Genomic DNA, 25,943 nt, shown 5'->3' on the forward strand with positions numbered 1-25,943 from the left:
ACAATAAATTAAGTTGAACACCATCCCTTGAGTTGACTTTGTCCAAGCTCGTAGTTTTCAAATGCAAATTACCCAATTTCATTCTTTTTTCTTCCTCACCTATTATAGTAACTAAATTTATTTATTTTTAATTTAATTTATTGGGGTGACATTGGTTTGCTAAACCATACAGCTTTCAAGTGTACAACTCAATGAGCCATCATCTGCACACTGCATTGTGCGCCCATCACCCCAAGCCAAGCCTTTATTTAAGCACATTGAAACAGGTAGTGATATTTTCTCTTATCCTTTTAAAAGTCACAGAGCCTCTCCCTGACTAAAGTTGCAAATTTAAGCGTAACAGCCATTCACTCTAGACACAGCAGCATATGTAATATGGTGCTGTGAAAACATATGATCAGAACCATTTGGTTATAAATGTCTGTATATAGATCTAGATTTAGATATGTAAGTATTGTACACAATTTTTACAGGACTTGCTTGATAAAAAAAGATCTGATGATGGGAAATATGTCCTAAATTTATAGTAATAATCCCTTTTACAACACATGCATGATGGAGAACAATGATGGAGGCGAGTAAAGAAGATGGTGCTAGATGATTTCTTAAAATTAGCAAGATTTTCTAAAGAGTTATTCAAGTGTCTGAGATATCTTAGCCTGTTAGCAGAGATCAATATTGCATTTTAGCTCAGGAACGGCACCTTATTAGGAAATCCGGATATAATTTCTGTTCCTTAAAGTCACTAGGTATTACGACTGCTACTTCTGGGCTTGTGGTAGGCTTGTACTTCTCTACCAGTTTAAAGTATTTGTAGTCAGGTGAATTTTATTTTTTATTTTATTTATTTTATTTATTTATTTATTTATTTATCCAATGAAATAAAAGTGGGCATACCCTATGGCATTCACTTCCTTACCAAAATTTTAATTGCCTTTTTCTTTTGCTTTTTCCTCCTTTTTTACCTTGCCACAGCAGTTATGGGGAAATGTCCTGAGAAGAGGCCTCTATAATCCTGAGATAGCTAGTGACTCTGGTAAGCAAAGTCCACTTGCCACTGGGTAGGCAGACTGAGAAAAAAAATAAACCAACCTTCATTTACAAAGCTACTGAGCTGGTGGGGTTATTTGTTACTGCCATATGATCTAGCCTAGTCTGATACAAGCCATACACCAACTTTTATATATTAAATGAAATGAAATGGGGCTTCTGCTCACTAATCTATCTGGCTACTAAGTCAGAATATTATAGAATGAAAATCCAAACACTTGTCCTCAGGAAAAACAATACTAAAAAGCTATGTCAGAGAGTGAAATAAATGTGGTCATTAATATTTTTGTAAATAACTATAGGTGAGAGGAATACCTTGATTTTTTCTGAAAACATAAGTTGACAGAATAAACTTTATTTAAAGTTATGGAGTCAACTGCTTTCCATTATCCATTTATATAACTAGGTAACAAGTTTTATTGGGAAATTATTTGGGAAGTTTATAATGATGATTGTAATAGAAATAGTCTTACTAAATTTTTCTTCTACACTAATCCATAAAAGACTTAGCATGGTTTTTTAACATATTCCTCAATAATAAATTGCTTAAAATGCAAGGTTCATTGATGCATATTAGATGATATCCATTGATTCAACTGGAAGAGTAATACATAGTCTTAAATATTGAATCCAATAAATAAGAATGGCTAAGTTACACAATACGTTCAGTCATATAGCTATGTTATAATCATTTTCACATTTTCTTTTTCTACTATTTTTATTCCTTTTCCATCTTTATTTTTAACTTTCACTCCATGTGTTTTATGTTGAAAGTAGTTTAAACTAGAAAGAATTCTTAAGTTTTATAGTTGGTAGAAGAATGTCTTTGTATGAAACAAACTAATTTTCTCAGGACCTTGTGTATCTATAACATACAAAGGAAAATGAACCATAACTTGTAATATTTACTTTGTTAAACTAAAATAAAATTTAGCTAAATTTTAGAAGGATTCATGGACACAAATTATCCCCCTACAACTGAATTTTACCTTTGACATTAGTGGGGATTGCTGGGGAAGGGAATCATAAAAATGTCCTCATTGAATAATCTACTCCCATATGCCATACAATATAATCTCTGACCATTACCAAGAAATTCTCTCATTAATCTTTAAAGTAATCATCTGCGATATAATTCAGGAACAATATGCTTTGTTCAGGGGAAAGATATTGAATCAAAATAGACCATGCACTGAAGATGCTAAAACTTATGGAGAAGGAAAGAGAGTCCCACAAGGAATCTAAAGATGGTCTTTCTAATAAAATGTTCCAGAGCGAACTGCAGCATGTTCCTAACTAAACTTTTACTAGTTACTAAGGTAGATATCAACAGCCACTCAATTTTTCTCACTAAAGGGAATTTTACTCTATCCTCTGAGCATTCACAGTATCCCAGGGAATGGATCTTAATTTGTCTTAATTAGCAATGGTGGATTCACTCCCCTTTTACCAGCAATTGGGATAGTCTTTCCATAAATTCAGAGTACTATAAATAGGAAATATTACTCTAATTGGACATTTATAATAGTTCTAGAATCTCACAAAGATGTTACAAAAAATGGTTCTAATTCACTAGGTTTAATCCCTATTCACCATGAATTTTGGCAAGATTTTAACCTCCACTAGCCTCAGTAGATACTTATAATAAGAAAATCATAATACTTAAATGACAAGCTTTTATAAAGGTAAAATGAGATAATTCTAATGTGATCCATAGAACTATCCTTAGAACATGGTAAGGACTTAATAAACATTAATTATTATTACTCTTGAGATGGTGCCATAGACTAAATGCATGTAATGGTCCAAAATTCATATGTTGAAGTATAGTGGTGCCTTAATCTTAGACCTCCCAGACTCCAGAATTGTCAGAAATAAATTTCTGTTGTTTATTAGCTACCCATTCTATGCTATTTTGTTCCAGTAGTATGAAGGGATGATGCAGATGGCAAATAGAAACTTCCATCAATGATCCTCCATTTCTCTGCAAATTTCTTTTGTGTATGCAAAAATGGAAGACAAACTTTCTGCCTACTGTTGATGGTCTCTAATTTATGATGAATACATTTAGATGAACAGCATTTGCCATATTGTCCAAAAACCATGCTTACTATCTAAAAAAAACCTTTCAAATATACTTAATGGCTTACACCTGCCTAGAGAATAAGTTTCAAGCTCTTTATTCTAGGCTTAAAAACTCTCCAAAAGATTATTTTAACAGATCTTCTCAGTTGAAATTGTATTATCTCCTCTCCACCCAAAGTAAACTCACTTTTAGTTTCCCCAAGTTATACAAACAGCTATAAACATTCAATGACTATACACATTATATATGACTAAATACATTTGTTCCCTAAACCTAGAAAGTACTTTCTCTATAATCATTCATTAAAATATTTTGAAATTTGAAAAAGTGTTTCGTGAAGAGAAAAAATATACAAACAAGAAAAGATCATTCTTAATAAATTTGAGTTGAAATAAAGTAGAAAACAAGACAGTCACTCGACAATAGGTTGTTTTAAGATTTAAGACTTCTGTTGGTTGACTGGTTATGTTTAAGAGGAAAAAAAGGTCTGAGGAGAGGAGAGCAGGGGGTAGGGGACCAATGGGGGGAAGGAGGACATCTGTAATACTTTTAACAATAAAGATAAATTTTAAAAACAAAAATTCTAAAGCATCTGCATAGGCTAAGACTAAAGAAAAAATGCAAAAAAAGTTTTATAATCAAAACAACGAAAAAGAGAGAATACAGATGGTATTGGAGCCAAATTGCTTGATTTCAACTCCTAGCTCTGCCTTTTACTAACCTTGGGAAATTTTCTTAACCTTGCTGTCACTCTATTTCCATATCTATAAAATAGGAATCTAGATAGTATCCACTCTCTATAGAATGAGTATAGATGATTAAATTACAATGTTTCTTCTTTGTCATATAGTACACACAGAATTTCTCATTTTGCTTAGAAGTTTATTTTTCCAACTCAAATTATTTTCTTTTACTTTGTGAGACTATGAACTAATATTTTTCAGATGTTTATATTCCCAGATGAATTATAACGAAATGAAATGCTGATTCTATCAAGCATCTAAAAATGCAGAACTTTACGCTTGTGTATAAACCTTGCTCTTGGTTTCACCTTATTCTTCTGTTATTTTCTTTTAACATAGATATCCCTATTTGCATTTAACTTATTTGCTATGTGTATCATGTTTTCATGCTGCATCAATTGATTTTTTATGTTAGCTATAAGTTACATATAAATATGTAATAAGTGACCTTAATATTTTATTTAGAATGCTATGGTATCCTCAAATATAGGGATCAATAAGTAAAGAAAAAATTGCTTGGTCAAAACCATAAGGAATTGGTAAAATAAATATGAGAACAAAAATGATAGACAAAATAGTTATTTTTCAAGACTTCATTTTTAAGATAGTTACTGCCAGTTTTACACACATAATAATCCTACATAATAAAAAGGTAATATGCAAATTGCATCACTCCGCTATGCCCACGATTGGGCTGGCTGGAGGCGCGGGGGGTGGGACTCGGGGTGGCCGATTGCATGGCTGCTGGCACCAGTATTCCGCCAGCAGCAGTTTTCCTCTGGCCACCCGCCGATCAGAGTGCCTCCCGATCGGAGTTCCTCTCGGGGTGGCCGATCGTGCTGGCGGGAGGCGCTGCGATTGATCGGCGGGTGGCCAGAGGAAAACTGCTGCTGGCGGAAAACTGCTGCCGGCAGCCAGGTGAAGGAAAGTCTATTGCATGAAACTTCGTGCAACGGGCTCCTAGTTATATAATAAAAAGAAAATAATTTGTTCTTTTGGGTCAGATCCATAATTGGAAAAAAAGCTTAAGAAAAATAACTATAGAAAAATTTTAGATTTCAAGCACATTCAGCAAAGACCAAAAATTAGAGTTACTAAAGGCATACAAGTTTAAACACTGGATTTTGTCATCTATTATTAACTGTATGGAAGATCTCTCATCATTGAATGTCTCAACCACACACACCCTTAACATAACTTATCTAGACTAGTAGTGACCAATCAAACTTCATAGAGGAGAAAGAGCTCAATAATAATAATAAAAAATGTGTAAAGTGTTTTGCAGAATAATTCCTATAAAAAATTCTTATTATTTTGCTTTCTTAGCACAAAAAAATAAGGACTCTGACATGGCAATAGTCCATTAGAATATGTGTCACATAACATTATCCAATGTCTTTGGTGCACTACCATCCTCTTCCTCCATTCTTTTATCCTAAATTATTTTTCCTTATCTTTAGACTGGTGGCTTTACAAAGAGCAACAGAATACCAGATGGTCATTATTGTGGTTCACTGAGTTTATGTCCTAGCAGGAAGTTAGAAGATTGCTTTTCAAGGTTCTTATCATGCATTGAGCAGTCTATTTCACCACAGGGAATTCTGAAGCTGTCAATATATTTTTGGCTAAGCATGCCTCAAAATTTTTCATTTAAGTCATGGTCCCACATAATCATTTGAATAAAAGATAACATAACTTTTTATGTCTACATGTTTTAAAATGTAGATATGTGTTAGAAATGAGTATTACTTGATGTCTATAAAACTCTATTTCTATTTTGGGAGCAACATTAAAAAAAACTATTTGTTATAGCTTCCTCAAAAAATTTAAACTTCCTTCAGATGATCTGGATCTTTCATTTGGAACAAATACTTTAAATTCTTATTTGTCAGTCGGACATCCTTAGCGCTGTCGTGGAGGCAGGAGAGTCTCCCACCACTGCCACTGCACTCGCCAGCCATGAGCCCAGCTCCTGTGTTGAGTGTTTGCCCCTGGTGGTCAGTGTGCATCATAGCAACTGGTCGTTCTGCCGTTTGGTTGATTTGCATATTAGCCTTTAATTATATAGGATAGTTTAAATATTAGTACTTCCAGAAATAAATGACTCAGAAATGCTATGTTTGCCTTGGGAAATATATTTTCAGTACTCGTGTATATTATTTGCTGATCCCAAACTAGTTTACTACACCAATGTGGGACTTAACCATTACAACTCTGAAAAAAAATTAATTCCCAATGACTATATGGTTCTAGAACCTAGAAACATCCATTCTCTGCTGATTGGACTTCAAATACCTGTTTTAATGAAGACAATAAGCATAAGATAGTAATTACTACTTGTTGAATATTATAGATTAGGTATTTTATACACATATCAACTAATATACTCCTCATCATAATACTATAAAATAATGAGGAATTTCCCTATTATACCAATGAGAAAACAAGACTGAAAAATTACATATCTAGATAAAAGTTCTATATTTTCTCAGCAGCCGAAACATAGAGCGAACCAAGGCCTTTACTAAGCCAATGTCTACTCGTTCTAGAGTTTACTCTCTTGTTTTAAAAAATACTCTCCATTATTTCAAAACTCTAGGCACATATTTAACTGTCAATAAATATTTTTAAATATTTTAAACAAAATATAACATAATCAGTGATAGCTATAATTTTCACATTATTTTTACAAAGTACTATTTTATCTGTTTAGAACCAATTTTCATGTTTTGAGTACCTTTTTTTGTGCTAGGCATTATATAAGCAATTTTTTTAAAACATTATTTCACTTAATCTAATCTCCCTAACATTTACAATCTCCTGAAATTGGTCAAAATATTCAGTTTTTACATAAGAAACAACACTCTCAGGTAATACGTGGCAGGAAGACAAATCAACTCACAGGTCTTATGCCCCTAAGTACAAATCATGTGTCCTTTGCACTACCATGCTGGCTACTACTAAAACAATGTCATCATTTTATCACACAAATGGACTTCTCAGAACAAGGCTAGGGTACATGAGAGGGCAGCTGAATCTTGGTCTGATTGTTGATAAAAGAGTCAGCATTTTTCTAGGGAGAAATGAAGAAGCAGCAGGTGACCTGGGCATTTGTCATTCTTCCTTGTGGCCAGACATCACTCAGGTATTGCTGGCAGTCTTTGAGGTGATAATATAACCCTATCACCAAAGGATTCATGCTTAACTTGCTTATTTATTTAAAAAGCACACACACAATATTTTCCTCGTTACTATCAAATATAGCAGTTCACATAAAGAGACCAGATCACTTTATATGAAATGATAGGACAAATGAAAACAAGATGTTCTACCCAAATAATGTTGCTCAGAAATAATGGCAATGTTTTAGCACAGGCTTTAACTTTCTCCACTACTCTTGCCATTATTTCTGAGCAACATTATCAAACCACAAAAACCCCGATTCTAAAAATGAATTCCTAATTCATGGCCTGGATCGTGACAGTTTGATATTCAACAGTCAATTTGAATTATTTTTTCTTTGGCATCGATCAGTTTCTCATTAACACTATTTTTTCTGTGATTAAAGGAGTTACACTAAAATATCCTCTGCTTTGGGAGTGTATTTAAGGGGAAAAAAGAAGGCTGTTTACTAGGTTCTCTTGATCAAATAAAAATAATAATAAACTGCAGATTTTAGCTTAAAAAAGTAAAGTTTGCCCTGGCTAGTTTTGCTCAGTGGATAGAGCGTCGGCCTGCGGACTGAGGGGTCCTGGGTTCGATTCTAGTCAAGGGCACACGCCTGTGTTGCGGGCTCGATCCCCAGTGGGGGGAATGCAGGAGGCAGCTGATCGATGATTCTCTCTCAGCACTGATGTTTCTATCTCTCTCTCCTCCCTTCCTCTCTGAAATCAATAAAAATATATTTTCAAAAAAGTAAAGTTTGGTCTAGTATAGAAAATCTCACAATAGAAAAGAGTTTCATTTTTCACATTGCAGCTTATTAATGTTTAATCACTATAAGGGAATGAACCAAACATGACACTTATTTATGTGTTTGGGTTTTCAATTCAAAAACACAGTTTCCAGTTTTCTTCATTTTTCATTATTTTTACTTGGCTTTTATCAATAACCAGATCTATTATTAATGTAGTATCATATCTGTGAATATCAAATCTCAGCATTTATACATGCATAAGTGTGTGGTCAGTACATACACACAGAATAAATGGCATTTTCTGTTTTCTAGTGCCTTTTGAGATGGTTTCCAGAGACCTAAGCTTGGGAACACATAAACAAAGTGAATATCTTTTCACCAGCCCCTTACACCAGTTTAAACAATAATTTTTTACAAAGTTTACTATTTTTTTAACACACTTTGCTAGGTCTTCTGATTGTTTATTTGTTTTGCCTTTAACCTTTGATTAGAAGTCACTACTTCTTTGGGGGACTTTCGGTATAATTTTCATATAGAGAACATCTGGCTAAACCTCCCCCCTCTTTCCCCTTTCCCACTATTGCCTTTAACCGCTCATCCCAATTCCATGTTTCGGTATCATGCTTTGATCCTGAATCACTGATAGAGGTTTAAAGTAGGAGAATAATATTATGTTTTGACTATACAAGCTGCTGCTATCTTTTCCATTAGCTATTTTCTTTATCATGTTGCAGTAGAAATCAGACTTATTCCCAAGAATAAAACACAGAAGACCCTTTCACTCTTCACTGCTAATTTACATAACTGCAATTCCTTTTGCTTTGTCAGAGACAACAGTTCACTTATTAGCCCTTTTGCCTATCTGTACTGTCAAACATTTGCTTTAGATGGCACCAGTTGACTAGGACATCTACATCACTAACATCCAAGCCTTCCCCCATCAGCATCTCACCTGTCAGATCAAAATAAATGTCAGTATTTTACATTATACACTTCAATAATTTGTGCTATCGCAAAACCTTACATAGAGCCCAAAATCTTTACTTTTAACTATAAAGTTATCAAATCACCCAAGGAAATATAACACCTTTCAAATATTTTTTCTAATTTATCTAAAATCATCCTAATACAACCTTAAATTGTCTATGATTGACTCCTTAAATCTTAAAATGTTAATTCTTCCAATCAAATAGCGTGATGTGTGTGTGTGTGTGTGTGTGTGTGTGTGTGTGTGTGTGTACACCCAGATTTAGTGGCATTGATAATACTATAATTTATGTGTAACTTTTACATGTACCTTTATCAGTTTGCTCTGAGATGTGTATATCAAATGCCATTTTTAATACAAATAACATTATGAATTTTAGACTGTTTAACCTAGGAAGAGCATATTCATTTTACACTGTCTGCCAACTGTTCTTATTTAGTCAACAATGTTGGGAGCAATAGAATGAAGAGGACTCTGAGGCCACATCAAAGCTCAGTGGCAGTCCGTGTCATGCAAATGTCTATTGAAGGAGGGATACAGAAAAGGCACGTGTGCCCGGTATTTTCATTCTAGACTGAGAGCACAGGATTCGGTTTCACTTTTTATCGAATATTCTTTAGCCCAGCATCAGGCAGTTAGCTGCCTTTTACCAATAATAGCAGATGGTGTTGATGAAATTCGTCTTGCCTAAGAATGAACACAAAAGCCCTTGCACCATACCCTCTAGGTGGATGTGGCATTCATTTTTCTTAATTAAACTATCATTGTTAGGAAGCATCCAAAGAACTCCCTGAAAGACAAGAGTTTCATCAAGGAGAGACTCTATGTAAACTCTAGGGAGAGCAATAAGGATATCATTACAGGGTTATCAGCCCCCTGTGAGATTATAAAACAAAGGATCTGCATACTCTCAAATGGCAAAGAACAGAGGAGGGAAGCCATGGACTGAACAGTCTCCCATCGTTTCTTTCATAATGAATGACAACTACACAAAATCAAAATACACTATTCCTCTACTGTTTCAGTTTTCATTTTTAAAAATGGTCAGTGGGAGATAAACTGCTCCTTAAAAAATTAGATTATGTGCTTTATTAAGTGGCACTTTATATACTCTACCTTAGCCAGTGAATATTAGTAACACGGAGAACTATTTTGAGGTTAAAAGGAAAATGAGGCTTCATTGAAAATGTTCTTGTTCTATTTAGTTTGTGTTTTCAGCAAGACCTCTCTGTGAGCCTCTCTTAAAACATTGTCCCTAACCGAATTTCCTTCCACTCAACTGAGAGAATCTATGATTTTCCTTATCAAGGTACCTAACACACTACACATTCTGATATTAAAGCAATTATCATATATTATTTTAATTATATGATTACATTATGATCAGCCACACTAGAATTTGGTTTTTAAAGGCAAAACTTGTTTCTGAATCATGTTTTGATCCTCAGTACAAGAAATAATGCTTTGCACATTATAGGTCCTTAATAAATATACTTCAATGAGTAAATTATTCATTAGTATTACTGCTAAGGAGAAGAAAATGCAAATTGGACAGATGAAGTTGAAGTGGCAGAATTTTCAAAAACAGTAGAAGCCACTTTATTTTATTTATTTTAGTGGGTTTTTTTAACCATAGAGGTTAGAATGGAAGTCAAAGAGTCAAAGGAAGTAATTCTGAAGGTACTTGAAGGTGATGGGTAGGGAAGCTGAGTATATGGCAAAATCAAACAAAATATCAACAATAACTAAGACTGAAACATTGTTTTAGGTTTAGACGCGGATATAAGAATAATGGATTTTCATGCAGTTTTTGTTGGCATAATTCCTGTCTCTCAGAAGGAGATGACAAGTGCTAAAGAAAATTAGAAAGATAAAGTGAGCAAAAATAATAACTTAGTATGTACCTGGCCCTTTACCTACACTATCATATTAAACTCTAACGGTAGTGTGATTTTGGTATTTCTATCTGTTCATCTTATTATAGCTAAAGAAATAATATCCAAAATAACAATAATTTTTGCTCAAAGGCCCTAGTCAATATGTGACAGAATTAGTATTTAGACTCATCTTTCTTATTAAACAGGCTCTAAACTGAGATAGAGAAGAAGCCCCACCACAGAATTTAATTTTCAGATAGAACTGAAACTACTCCATTGAAACAGCTTACTAGTACAAATGTTTCCTGGTTTTAACGATCTTAAGTCCTTTTGATAAAGGGAGTTTTACACTTTTAAAAACTTGAATATATGTCTTTTGGCTGATTCATATATTCAGCACCATTTCCTCTCACAATAAAACCCTTTTGAAGAGAGATGCTAATTATTTTGGTGAAGTGCCAAAGTGGTAGCAAGCTCAGGCTTTGACACCAGACAGAATGGGTTCAAATCTGACATCGCCATCATACCCAATTGACCGGTGGCAGACATTTCTCCCCTGGACTCTAATAGTTCCGCACATCTTTGTACCAGGCTGCCTTTTCAGAGACGTTTGTGTAGCAAATAGATGCAAAGAAAAAAAAAAATAGTGTCTCCCACCAGACGGAAGGGCAAGTTAGCTTACAAGCTTGCGAGACAGAGGTAAGGTCTCTCTCCAGAGCAAAGGGCAGGTGTGCCCACTGTAAAGGATTCCATTTCCCTAAGTTCACGATTCCTCTCTGATAATGCCACCAACTACATATGGAAACATCGCACATTCTTCCTCTCATTCCCCCAGCATCTGGCTTGCAGAGCTGACACAAATGGTGATGCATTAGGTCCTAACACCTCTGTGAATAATGAACTTCCTTTGTTTCTGACCCAAATGCCTTGTGCCTTCTATGACCATTCAAGTAACTGTGGCAGACAAACTTGTTAACTTGCAAGTTAAGTAAAATCTCATACTCTTCCTAGTTTTTGACATTTACTGAGCAACCTTGAACCTCGGTTTCCTATTGTTGTGAAATTGAAAAGTGATTATGCTTCTGATATCTTAGTACACTATAAGTGCACAAATAAATGGTAGCTAATAGTAGTCATAGAAATATCACCAGCAGCAGAAACAGCAGTAGTTAACAGTGTAACAGTAGCAGTGGTAGCATTACCATTAGTAGCAGCAGCATTAAAGGAAGCTAACATTGAAAGAATGTCATACACAGATATTTTACTAAGAGGCAGGTATAGGTATCTTTATTTAATCCTCACAACGAATGAACAGGTGGTGGTGGTTGTTTTCTCTCACTGGTTAAAAGAGATAAATCTGAGATAACGCTCACAGAGTTGACGATTTGCCTGATAATAACTCACATGGTAAAGGTCAGAGCTGGGATAAGAAGTTAGCTGTGTCTGATTTCCAAGGGTTTCTCTTGCATGCATTTGTGGTGACATGTTTAAGAGTAAACTACAAAGTAATTTAGATGAGGAGTTGGACATTCCTACATCCCATCTGTAGAGGAATTACAAAAGCTTGTCAAAAGCTATATGAGATACTCTTTTGTTAGAAAATATGAAGGCCAGAGAGAAAACAGTATTGTGCCCAGTATTTCTGTGGGCACAATTCATCCATGAATTCAGCTAATGTTGAATTTGTTCTATCCTCTAGTCTCTGTACTTTGAACCTTTGTCCATCCTATATAATAAAAGGCTAATATATAAACTGTCCCTTCGGGAGTTCAACTGCTTGCTATGATGTGTGGTGACCACCAGGGGGCGACACAGAATGAAGGAAGGCCCTGGCTGGCAGCCAGCATCTGGGGAAGGAAATCCCGATCAGCCCTGATGGCCAGCTAGGCCTAGTTACCCTACCTGAGCACCAGGCCTCCAGTATTATTATATTACTAGAGGCCCAGTGCATGATTAAATCATGCACGTGTAGGGTCCCCTAGGCCTAACCTGCCATCCTGGCCATATCCACTGTCCCGCAAAGCCTAGCACGCTCCGCAGACACTGATAGCAGCCTGCTCCCTGCTTTTGATGGCAGGGGGTCCGTTGGTGCTGGAGCGGACACACAGCTCCCCGCTTTTGATTGCGGGGGAGCTGGCTGTCTGTCCACTGGTGCATCAGGCCTTTTGAAAGCCTCCGGCACGATGGAGGCTTTCGAAAGGCCTGGTGCCGGAGCAGACAGCCAGCCAGCTCCCCTGCTTTCGCTCCCCGCTTTTGATGGTCCGCAGCAGGACGTGGGCTTGCTGCCCCAGAGGCCCCTTCTGTGCCGCAGCACAGCCATGGCGCAGATGCTGAGCTCGCGCCGCCGGCCCAATCAACCACCCCGGCCACCCCGAGTCCCCGCCCCCTGCGCCTCCCGCTGGCCCAATCGTGGGCGTAGCAGAGTGATGGTAATTTACATATTACCCTTTTATTATGTAGGATTGTGTTTTCCCTATAATACAAATCATGTTAATCAGTATTGATAAGAAACTATACAGCATTCTTAATTTCATAATTCCCTATGCTAAGTTATCTACCAGAAATCTTTAAAAGATTCAATATTTCAAAATTAAAAAAAACATGACTTGACTGTCTAATTATATTTCTAAACATCATGAACTCCATATTTTTCTAATATAAATATGAAGACACTTACACACAATGTATGCAGAAATATGTACATAAATATAAATGTATTTACTGTCCCATTTTAAAAATAAAGTATTTCCTTAGCAAGCATTTTTTTCTAAACTTGTCATGTAGTATATGATATGTATATATAATTTTAAGCTTCAAATATTATAAAAGAAACAATTACCAAAGACCAATCATGTTTTTACAAATATACTCTCTGACTGCAACTCTTTCAAAATGATTTTATTGTGTCAAATATTCAATCAGCATAAAAATTAACATTGTATTTCTCCATTTCTCCTTACCTCTGCAGATGGGTACAGGAAAATCCCATGAGGCTGTATTAACTGTATTGGCTATACACGTGAGTTGAGGGTGGCCATCCAGGATATATCCAGTTACACAGCTGTAGCGGATCTTGTCCCCCACGTCAAACCTTGTACCATATAATACTCCTTTGGGTGGGACTCCTGGGTTTCCACAAGAGCTACTCTGTAATTCTGTAGAAGACAGGGAAAGGAGAGTTTACAGTTATTTTAATACATATTTTAATGTTTTAGATTTGTAAGAATGTAGATCAAGATGTATCCTATGCTTTTAAGAGGAGTCACACAAAAAGTATTTCATTTGAATAAAGGGAACAGAGAAAATTGGTAAGGGAACCAAATTTTATTGAACAAATGTCATTTTTTGTGCTGAAAAAATTTAATATTGCTTAATATTTTTAGTAATGCTAAAATCAGTATTACTCATATTGTACATATAATTAAAACAAATTCATACCATTTGCTTCGCTTCTTTAAAGTTACATTTTACTAACATAGTAATAAACAAATCAAGTAACATTAATATCTCTCCTTACTCTGATACTTGTACTTAAGCCTAAACCATGAGCATTTATCTGAAAAAAATACACATATGGATGGAAATTTTTTTTCACTTGAAAATATAGTGCAGTAAAAATGAACACATCTTTGAAGTTAGAGATTGGTCTAGAATTCCAGCTCTGTTATTTGTTTAACCTGGAAATATAATAAGAATTGTAATAAGTATATAAAATTGTGAAGTTTTAATTAGATCAATATGCAAAATATCTGGAAAATGCCCAATATATCAAAATACTTTTCCTATTGTCAGATCTTATTAGTTGATGATTAAAATATATGAGCATACAAATATGAAATATTTAAAGTAATATTCACTTCAGACAAAAATACAATTTCACTTTAAAAATAAAGTAATGGAGAGAAATTTATAGAAATAGACGAATTTATAGAGCTTAATTAAGTTAGAGAATTTTTTTTCCTTATATTATTTTCTAAATTTTCTAATTTATAAAATTATAGTACTTTTATTCTATAAGTAATAATCAATAGGAATACTAAAAAGTATTCCAGTTTGAGTAAAGCCTAAAGTCTAGCTAATGGTTTTATTCAAATGTTAAGTTCCTACCAGAAACTTAGTTTGGACAATCAGGTTATGATTAGGTATGTAATTAATATTAAGGGAAGCTGGATAAAAAATATATGAAAATTCTGTACTGTTTTCATAAATTACCTGAAAATATGTAATTACTGCAAAATAAAAAGCTAAAAAGGACATTGAAGGCAAAAATGAAGTACCTTTACATTTTTTATATTCATCCCATTTGTGCAGTTAGTAAATTCCATGCAATATCATTTCATTTTAAGATATTTGTATTTTTAATATATTTTTATTGATTTCAGAGAGGAAGAAAAAGGGATAGAGAGATAGAAATATCAATGATGAGAGAGAACATTGATTGGCTGCCTCCTGCACGTCCCCTACTGGGGGGATCGAGCCCACAACCCCAGCATGTGCCCTTGGCCAGAATCAAACCTGGGACCCTTTAGTCCACAAGCCAACACTCTATCCACTAAGCCAAACCAGCTAGGGCTATCATTTTATTTTATTTTTTAAAATATATTTTATTAATTTTTTTTTTTCAGTTAGGGAGAGCTAGAAACATCGATGAGATAGAAACATCGACCAGCTGCCTCCTGCACACCCCCCACTGGGGATGTGCCCTCAACCAAGGTACATTCCCTTGACCGGAATCGAACCTCGGACCCTTCAGTTCACAGGCCGACGTTCTATCCACTGAGCCAAATCAGCCAGGGCATATCATTTTATTTTAAAACAAAATAATTATAAACCACTGTAATATTAAAAATATCAATAACAGTATTAAATAAACATCAAAATTAAAAAAATTCATAATATGAAGTTACAACTTTACAAAAGCAATGGTCATTTATGGATAAGAAATGCTTACAGAACTGAAATTTTGAATTTTTACCCAAAATAGACTTTTAGTTCTTTTAGGCATGTTTATTTTTTAGATTCAAACCTAAAAAAGAATATAACTAATGAAATTAAATATCAATGTTTTTATAAATAATAGGCAATTTCCTTAAGCTTCCTTAGCATGTAATGATACATCATAAATTAATATTTTAAATACTGGTAACCAAGTTTAATCATCTTTAATATTCCACCTTACTATTTTTCCCAGGCATATGCTATAAGTTAATTTTCAGTGAAATTTAAAACATATTTCTTTTCTGTGAATTTTTAGCAATTCTTTACAAAATAAATTTAAAATGAATAGTTAATTTTGAGTTATTTTTTTTGAAAATTCATTTAGTTAATAAATATATGCTGCAGGAAATGATGAAGTCATAATCAGTTTTGACAAACTGAATAACAACTCAATCCCTTGAATATAGCATTAACAAAGGAATACTTTTAATGAAAATACTATTTGTGGCCTTAGAACCCATAAAGTTTTTTCCTTCTCACCCCCTAAAGAGTAATTAAAGTCAGTACTTCAATTATCAAAAAGTTACATATTTAGAAGGAAAATCAGATTCCAAATTATTTCAGAAGAAGCAGTTAGGTGGAGGAATAAAAGAAAAGAGAAAGAGGAAAGCTCTAAATAGCTGTTATACTCATATTTAACTTTGACCTAAATGAACAAATAAACATTACCCACAACAAAGTACCTAAAGCAAAAATGGAACACAAATGAATTGAGTCAATGAATGAATAATAACACTGGTTGAAATCTTAATGAATTGCCCTAATCTGCCTGTGGCTGAATTATTTCTAAACCAATAGACAGATGAGAATATTTAGGCTGTTTCAAAAGAAACTAAAATAAATAACTCAAAAAAACATATCTGGTTCTCACCTTCAGGTAATTACTGCTTTTGATTGCCCTTGTTTTTGACCTTCATAAGTAAGAACAACTACCATCATCCTCGGTAAACTGAGTAACCCATGAAGACAGTTAAGATGCTCCACACTCAAGATTAATATATTCCAATTCCATATCCATTGTTCATGGATTCTATTTTTAATATTCTTCCAGCCCTTTAATTTTGGAAATCTCTCTAAGCTCTCCATGTCCATTTTAACATGCAGTGCCAGGAAGGGTGTGCTATAAACTTTCTTTAGGCATTTTCAAGGTATCTCTTTCATAGGATATGCCATTTCTTTCTTCCTTTCTCTCTCTCTCTCTCTCTCTCTCTCTCTCTCTCTCTCTCTCTCTCTCTCTCTCTCTCTCCTTGTTTTTATCCTCACCTGAGGATATTTTTTCCATTGATCTTTAGAGAGTGTAGAAGAGAGAGGGAAAGACATAGAGAAACATCAATGTGAGAGGGACACTTCTATTGGTTGGCTCCTGCAAGCGCCCTGACCTGGGCCCCGGCCAGGGAGGAACCTGCAACCTAGGTACATGCCCTTGACCAGAATCGAACCCGGACCCTGCATTCAGCAGGACGAGGCTCTATCCACTGAGGCAAACTGGCTAGGGCAGGATATGACATTTCTTAGCCCCTCCAGCATCGGGCCTTGGTTTTTTCCTCCAGGAATGAGGTGGAAAAACCCTAGATCACCTTCTTGGATTCTTATTACCCAAGTTACCAAGAACACTGAGAGTGGTGTACCGGGAGCTTAGCCAATGAGTGGTCAGAAAAGGTGTTTCCTCTGCAGCTCACGCGCAGAGGCAGGACTGCCGGCATGCCCCGGCTGGTAGGCCCTGTTCTCCGCAGGCCTGTGCCATCCATGGCTTGCCTCACCGCACACGCAGTCCCCTCCTGCCCACCTGCGTGCACAGCCTCCTCCTGAGTGGTCGTGATGTTATGGCATCCTGGAAAATTTGCATATTACCTCTTTATATATAGATAGATTATTGCATTAAAAAATAGATCCAATGCTCAGCAACAGTATGGTGAACGTAACTTTAGGTACTCCCCCTCCCCCCAATCACATTCAACCCCACTTTAATCCTTGCTTAAGGATTGACTATCAGATATAATTTGTCAGATTCTATGATTATATCTAAACCTTTGATCAATATATTAGTGATATCTTTGATGAAAGAAGAAAATAGTCTATTTGACAATTCTGCTTTTAGATGTAATTATTTGCTTCAGAAATGAATTGATATGGCAAGCACAATGTGCTTATCTTGCATGTACATTTGATGGATTCTATGATAAATCTTAAATTTCTATTTCCCTTAATAATGATTTTATAACAGTTAAAATCACTAATTATTATAAGTAACATGCTTTTGTGTTGTTGTTTTTTGTTAATTCTCACTGGAGGGTATTTTCTCCATTGACTTTTAAAGAGAATAGAAGGAAAGAAGAAGAGGGAGAGAGAGACAGAGACAGGGAGAGAGAGATGAGAGAGACACATTGATCGGTTGCCTCCCACACGCACCCCAACGGGGGCCAGGGATTGAGGCCACAAGCAAAGTATGTGCCCTTGACAGGAATATAGCCCTCCACCCTTCAGTCCTTGAACCAATGCTCTAACCATTAAGCAACTGGGTAGGGCAAGAACATGCATATTAATAATTGGTTTATAATCTGCTTTACTGCGTATGGTAGAGTATGTCTTCCTTTTCTCCTGAAATTCAAACTCTTATTTAATTTTTCAATTAGTTTACATTCATTATTATTCTGCATTAGTTGCAGATGTATAGCAGAGTGGTTAGAAAATCACGTACTTTTACAGAGCAGAACAGACATTTATTTGTGGTGAAGAGACTAGAGTCCGTGTTGATGAAAACACCTTGGCAGCTGCGGCAGCTGGCAGTGGCAGCAGCAGCTGGGTGATGGAGGCAGCACCTTCCCCTGATCAGCCCGGTCGCCTCCTGCAGAGGGAGGCCAGACTGCAGCCTGGATGGAGCGGGCCTAAGCCATCAGGACATCCCCTCAGGGCTCCCGGATTGGAAAGGGTGCAGGTTGGGCTGAGGGACCCCCCCGCCATGCACGAATTTCGTGCACTGGGCCACTAGTAAATATATAAAAGAATCTCCCCATGTACTGCAATCTAATTTGAATTAATTCTTGGAATCTATCTCATGAGATAAAGTTTGTAGATAAAAGAGAAATACTTAGAGTAGACAGTTTAGTGAATTGAGAAGATTACTGGAAAACATATCTGAAGATTTTACTTTCAAAACACTTCTCTGAAAATGTCAGAGACCCTCTATGTAAGTTTACTTCTCTATCCATAGCAAATGATTGAGTAATTAAAACTCATACGTGTGTTTTTTATGAAAAGATGTATATTTTATATATTCTGTCTCCTCAGAGTTATTGCAATTATCAGCAAATAATATGAAGGCATTCTGGCAACATAAACTATTCTAAAGGGTAAAGTATTGTTGATGCAACAAAAAATTACCTGGAAAAGATTTAAGAAAAACAAAAAATCCAATTGTGTTATACAGAGGTTATAGTTAAGTGACACTTGTCAATATTAGTTAAACAGAAGCATAATTACTGTACTTGGTAAGTGATACGACTAATTTATTCATTAGAAGCTCTTGAGGGTTACTATTAACATTGCTCTGTGATGTGCACAAGTTAAAGCAACACCATCTTCTTTGCTTTCTAAGAGTTTACAATTTAAGAAAGTTAACCATCTTAATTTAACTGTTGAGGTCAGCTCTGAGCTATACATAGACATTCATTTTCCCAATTACATCTCATAAAATACACAACAACATAGATGACTCCCCCACTGTAGAAAGAAAATCTTGAGGCTCAGGTAGATTAAGTAACTTTCTCAAGGCCACCCAACTAATAAATGGTAGACTTGTGGCTCAAGTTTAGATGTTTCCAAGTTTAAAGTCTCAGATCATTTTACAATTGTATGTTTTACCCATGAAAAGCAGATGTTCTTTTTACAAATGATTATTTAGCAGCTATCATGGGCAATACTCATGGGAATATAGATTTGCAAATGACACACATGGTCCTTCCCTCGTGGAGTTTATAACCTGGTGTTGACAAAGGCAATAAATAATTGATTACAGAACAGTAATTATAAGGTGACAAGTGAAATAAACAAATGTGTAGGCTATAATGAAGTATATGATTGAGAAAACAATTACTCTTGATTAATAGGAGGTCTGAAAAGAATTTCATGATGAAATAAGGTTTAAATTGAGATCAGAAATAGGATAAGGATTAGCTGGATAAGAAAAAGAGTTAACAAGTATATGGAAAATTTTAAAATATGAGAATCAAACTACTATAATAGTTATTAGATTTAGCAATATAGGTAGTATAGGTTCTATGAATATGATAGGGTAGAAACTGATTTTGGGTGGGGGGGAATACATAAGGGTTGACCAAAGATAAGTTCATACAGTGAATGCATGTACAATGCATAGGCTTATGAATAGAAAGAGGAACTATTTATGTCATTTTTTTCTCTTGGGGGAGATACTGTAAGCTCTTCAGAAGAAAATAGAGAATAAATTACTGAAATCCATCCAAAATATACATGAGCAGAGATTTTCCTATGTATGATATATACTGTGTGAGTTTACAAGCTTAATACTAGAATATTGAATATGAATGATTTTTAATAGATCAAAATTAATTTTAAAACAATGAGCAGCCAAAGTAATATATGCATACTACTCAGATATGTTAATATCAAATAGAGCTGTTGATATGACTACATGAAGTAATACATACTATTCATTTATATACTGAGCAAGCACTCAATACATGGAAGATATTATTAGCTCATCAAATTGCAACTTTATTATCATAATTAACTTTGCATTTGAGACATCTAAATTAGGTGTGTTTAAGTTATAATCTACTAGATGTAGAGTCATGTCTTTATTAAATGCTAATGTACTATGTTATGTCATTCTGTTGTCTTTAAAATTATTCAAAAAATAGCAATTTAATCAAAGGTAAAACTGAGTTAATTATATAAGTCATATATAAAATTCAAGGGATAATTTCAACTCGTGTAGAAGATTTGTATAACCAAATTCACAAAGCTTTCCTATAGGTGTCATTAATTCATGCATTCCTTCCTCTATTAGTTGATACTATTTATCAAGCACTATGCCAGGCACTATGATTATAAAATGATATATTTGATGTACCACAGCCTAAGAAATCTATAGTAGTTTTTTTTTGTTTTGTTTTGTAAAGAAAAACATGTTTAAAATAAAATGTAAATCCTGAAAGAGGGCATATACAAAGAACTATAGAAGAACAGTGTTTTCATCATGTGTTCCTTGGAGAAATTCAATAAAACTCTACCAAGCAATTTAGAAAGAGTGACTTACTAGTAAACATATTAAAACAAACTTGGCTCCAAAAAAAACCCAAATACATTAGGAGCACATGGATAATTATGAAAGGCAAAATATTTAGCAAAACACCAAGAAGAAAACCTGATCTAGAAAATTGAATGAAAGGATAAGGGATACCATTACTCTGGAATTCAATAATTATCCAGTCAAATATATGAAGTATAATCCTGCTAAGACCAATTAACAATGCTTTAAAACATTGTAAAATTATATCTACTAAGGGAAGGAAAATCAAGTTGTTTGTACTTCTTACAGAAAATTAATTTCAGGGCTTTATTTCCCAGATGATTAAAATAATTTAGAAGAGCATAACATTAAGTTAAACCACCTAGTACCTCTCATCCTAAGACTTCAAAGCACTTAACAAAGTAATACGTTTTTCCATATTTTTTAGTGGTACAAAATGTTATTTTATTACAGATACTGAGGCATTGAGTCATTTCATTTATATAGGATATAAATGGTGTTGCTTAAGAATTCTCTTGGAGACTTTGTTTAGCAAATATTCTGAGATCATTTTGAATCAGTTATTTCATCTATCATGCTCCCATGGACTTTAATTTATATATATGAATTTACATATATAACAAGGAAATTTATTTCTTTTTAAATTTTTTTTATTGGTAACAGAGAGGAAAGGAGAGGGAGAGATAGAAACATCAATGATGCGATAAAAATCATTGCTTGGCTGCCTCCAGCAGCCCCCACTGGGGATCAAGCCCGCAACCTGGGCATGTGCCCTGACTGGGAATCCAACTGTGACCTCCTGGTTCATAGACCGATGCTCAAGCACTGAGCCATCCTGGCCAGGCAAAATTTGTATCTTTATACATTTTCTTTTTTGCTAGACAATAACCATATTGAGAACAGGGTTTCTAATTCATCTTTGTGTTTCAAGAATTTAGCATATTGCCTGATATATTGTTAACAAGCAAAAGAAAGAATTGATTGATTTCTTTAATGTAAAAACATAAAAGATGATTATCACACAGAGTTTGAAAGAGTAGATGTTTAGACACAAAACAGAGTGGAATGGTAGAATATCAGAGAGCTGTAGGCATATCATGAATTAATCTAATGTCATGATAAGCACTGGACCACATTAGCAACATGGGATCTTGTATGGGTCCAAGCATGTCAAACTCAAAGGATAAAACAGGCCAAAATAACGAGGCATGCGGCCCACGAGCTACAAGTTTGACATGCTTGTATGGGTCAAATTACATATTGTGTCATTCAAATAATAGTATGCCCACTGCATGGAAGAACATATTTGCCAATGTTATCACTGATAAGGGTTTAATCTCCAACATTTACAGGGAACTCATACAACTTAACAAAAGGAAGATAAACAATCCAATCAAAAAATGGGCAATGGACTTAAATAGATACTTTTCGAAAGAAGACAGAAGGAAGGCCAAGGGACATATGAAAACATGCTCAAACGCACTAATTATTTGAGAGATGCAAATCAAAACGACAATGAGGTACCATCTCACACCTGTCAGAATGGCCATCATCAACAAATCAACAAACGACAAGTGTTGGCGAGGATGTGGAGAAAAGGGAACACTTTTGCACTGCTGGTGGGAATGCAGACTGGTACAGCCACTGTGGAGAACAGTATGGAGTTTCCTCAAAAAACTGAAAATGGAATTCCCATTTGACCCTGCGATCCCACTTCTAGGAATATACCCCAAGAAGCTAGAAACACCAATCAAAAAGGATATATGCACCATGTTCATAGCAGCACAATTCACCATAGCTAAGATTTGGAAACAGCCTAAGTGCCCATCAGCAGATGAGTGGATTAAAAACCTGTGGTACATCTACACAATGGAATACTACGCTGCGGTAAAAAAGAAGGAATTCTTACCATTTGCAACAATATGGATGGAACTGGAGAGCATTATGCTAAGCAAAATAAGCCAGTCAGAGAAAGATAAATACCACATGATCTCACTCATTTATGGAATATAATGAACAACATAAACTGATGAACAAAAACAGATCCAGAAACAGAGAAGCAGCGATCAGACTGTCAAACCTCAAAGGGAAGGTAGGGGAGGGTGTGGGAAAAGGGGAGAGATCAACCAAAGGACTTGTATGCATGCATGTAAGCCCAACCAATGGACACAGACAACAGGGGCGTGAGGGCATGAGTGGGGGCGGGGGGGGGGGCGGTTAATGGGGGATGAGGACACATATATAATACCTTAATAAAGAAATTAAAGATTGAAACAAAACAAATACTAGTATGTGTATGTTTTTGTTGTTTTATGAAAGTGCATTAACTTCTATAAGACAGTTCGTAAATGTGTGCACAATTCATAAACTACTGGTTACACCCTGTACGCACTGAAATGCTAGAGATGGAGCAAACATTAGGCCACATTTGCATTTTGAAAGCCACACTGAAACTTTGAAAAGCTTATTTTCAGATTTGGCAATCAAAAGGATGAATGTCCGTTACCACCTTTATTCTTTTCACTTAATGAAAGGGAATTCTAACAAACTACTGGTCGCTGGAGGAGAAATGAGAGCAAATTAGCATTTTCTTAGCTAGTATGTATAAGAGGAAAATAGCCTGTACTCTGGCTAGGTGGGAGGAGGAGAGGATGCAAATATATTACCAAGCATTTCAAGCAGTAGAAAGATAAAAGTTTATCGTTACACCTTTTTTTTTTTTTTTCAAATTAAGATAAATCTTCAGGGGGCTGAATATATTTCCAAGTGAAGGAAGTATGAAGTAGTGGAAGAGTCAGTGTGAAATCAAATACATAAAAATGTATGCTGTCTAGACAACATGATTCTGTTTTTAATTTATTTATTTTTTTTTTAAAATATATTTTATTGCTTTTTTACAGAGAGGAAGGAGAGGGATAGAGAGTTAGAAACACTGATGAAAGAGAAACATTGATCAGCTGCCTCCTGCACACCTCCTACTGGGGATATGCCCGCAACCAAGGTACATGCCCTTGACCGGAATCAAACCTGGGACCTTTCAGTTCATAGGCCGATGCTCTATCCACTGAGCCAAACCTGTTAGGGCAAGATTCTGTTTTTAAAGGTACAGCTCACAGGCAATATAGATAAATTTTTGAGAGTCAGTTAGAAAGCAATAATCAGATACCATGAAGAAAATTCAATTGCACAAAGGACTAGCAATTACTGGATATGTAATTTTGAATATGTGAATAAAAGGTAATTAATGTTCTTTCAATTTCAAATATTTGTGCCCTTTTTTGGCAAAACACATTTTCTCATCTAAAATAAACTAATGAAAAACATTATTTTTGCAAACTATTTAACCACCAATGTAATAAAGTATTTAAAAATATGATTATTTAAACCTAACTCTATCCTGTGCAGCTACCAGAATATTCACAAAGTATATATTAGCAGCCATCCTCACATTACAGTTTCTAAAAATGGAATAATGCTACATCTGGCATGGGTAGCATTTGATAGCTTGATTCAGAATAATAGAAAAAATATGAATAGACTCTGCTCTCCCGATGACAGAATTGGGACAAGTATCTGTATTAAGACTTTTAGATAAAAGTAACTTAATTCTTTAAAAAATGTTAAACTGATTGTGGATAATTTACTAAATTATATATTCACCCAATGAGTGCGAGATGCCACTGTATTTCAGCAATTAATTAATCACCAAATAATTATTGAAGCCTGAGGTATAAATGTAAAAGGGATATAAAAATAGAACACCAATTCTGTTCTTTTTGAAATGATAACTCATTTAGAAGCATAAGCATGCATAGTGACCTTTTGGCATTTAAATAATAAAATGGATTCCATAAGCTAAATATATCATATACTTTTACAAAAGGAAGAATACTGTATGAGATAAGTAGGATTTTATTTAGAGAGGAGTCAAGAGAAGAGTAAAATAAATTATATGAGTAAAGGCCCAGAGAAAAGAATGTACAATATGTGCTCAAGGGCAAAATGCAAAGCAAATGGCTTAAGCAGAATACTATACATATGAGGAAACACAGAATTAAACTTCAGAAAAGAATGTGAGTGGCACACTTTGGAGAGCCTTTAAATGAGCTGTCTCAGGGTCACAATGCTATGCAAATTCTGCCAAAAGGCCTCAAAATAAAATGGTTTAAAGAGACAGCAGTGATTTTCTGTATGCGATTCTCTGACTGGTTTAGGCTAGGATGGATCAGACTATTACCTCAGGTTATCCAAGACCCTGATTTTTTTCCATTTTATTGCTCTATCATCCTGTGGGGCATTGCATTTATATGATGAAGCTGGACTATCAAAAAGTCTGGGAGTTGAATCAGAGGATGTTCAGAGAAAGAAACTTTCCCTCCCTTCCCATTGCTCCTGACAAAACCCCTTCTCATGGCTCCATCCTTCTCAAACCCAAGGTTTCCCAGAGAAGCACAGAAGCTTCTGCATGTGTGTGTTTTCCATGAAGGCCACCTGCACTTCCTCATGGATCCGTGACCCGTTAGAGGAGAAAATGGTCATGGAAGTGAATAGGTCATTTTGGCCAGAAATGACGAAGCTCCTCCTATCCTGGAAGGCCCTGGTCCTGTCCTTGAGAAGTGCTGCCTTGTCTGGTACCCTCGGCTGGCCCCTGGCGTTTCCTGGTGAACAGCTCTTCCTTGCCCAGGTTCTCTGCAGCAGAATGTGCGGTGAGTGTGGGGAGGGAGACTACCCTTGGAAGTACACAGTGCCTGCAGGTCCAGTGCGTGAAAACGGCCTGAAGGACTGAACAACCAAAGGGATTTGGCCAGTGAGTTTTAGAATTTATTTGGCTGACATTTCCTTCCAAATCTCACTGGCAACTCGTTTGTTTGCTTCCAGCTATTTTCATGGACCAGTAAATACTCAGGCCCTACCCAAAACCCACCTTAACCATTTCTCTTTCTCTCTCTCTTTTTTTTTTATTTCTTTATTGATTAAGGTATCTTCTCTTTCTTT

General features: G+C 35.3%; 1 protein-coding gene across 3 annotated transcripts in view; it reads right to left on the minus strand.

Annotated features, from left to right (window-relative positions):
• Positions 1–25,943, minus strand: part of CSMD3 (CUB and Sushi multiple domains 3) — a 923,077-nt gene that overhangs the window by 706,451 nt on the left and 190,683 nt on the right. For all 3 annotated transcript variants that reach the window (XM_054708474.1, XM_054708473.1, XM_008143384.3), the window contains exon 4: positions 13,621–13,815. In XM_054708474.1, coding sequence (XP_054564449.1) covers positions 13,621–13,815 — 195 coding nt within the window. The remainder of the gene's footprint in view (positions 1–13,620; positions 13,816–25,943) is intronic.

This window comes from Eptesicus fuscus, chromosome 19 (genome assembly GCF_027574615.1).
Source record: "Eptesicus fuscus isolate TK198812 chromosome 19, DD_ASM_mEF_20220401, whole genome shotgun sequence".
In the NCBI taxonomy this organism is placed as follows: domain Eukaryota; kingdom Metazoa; phylum Chordata; class Mammalia; order Chiroptera; family Vespertilionidae; genus Eptesicus; species Eptesicus fuscus.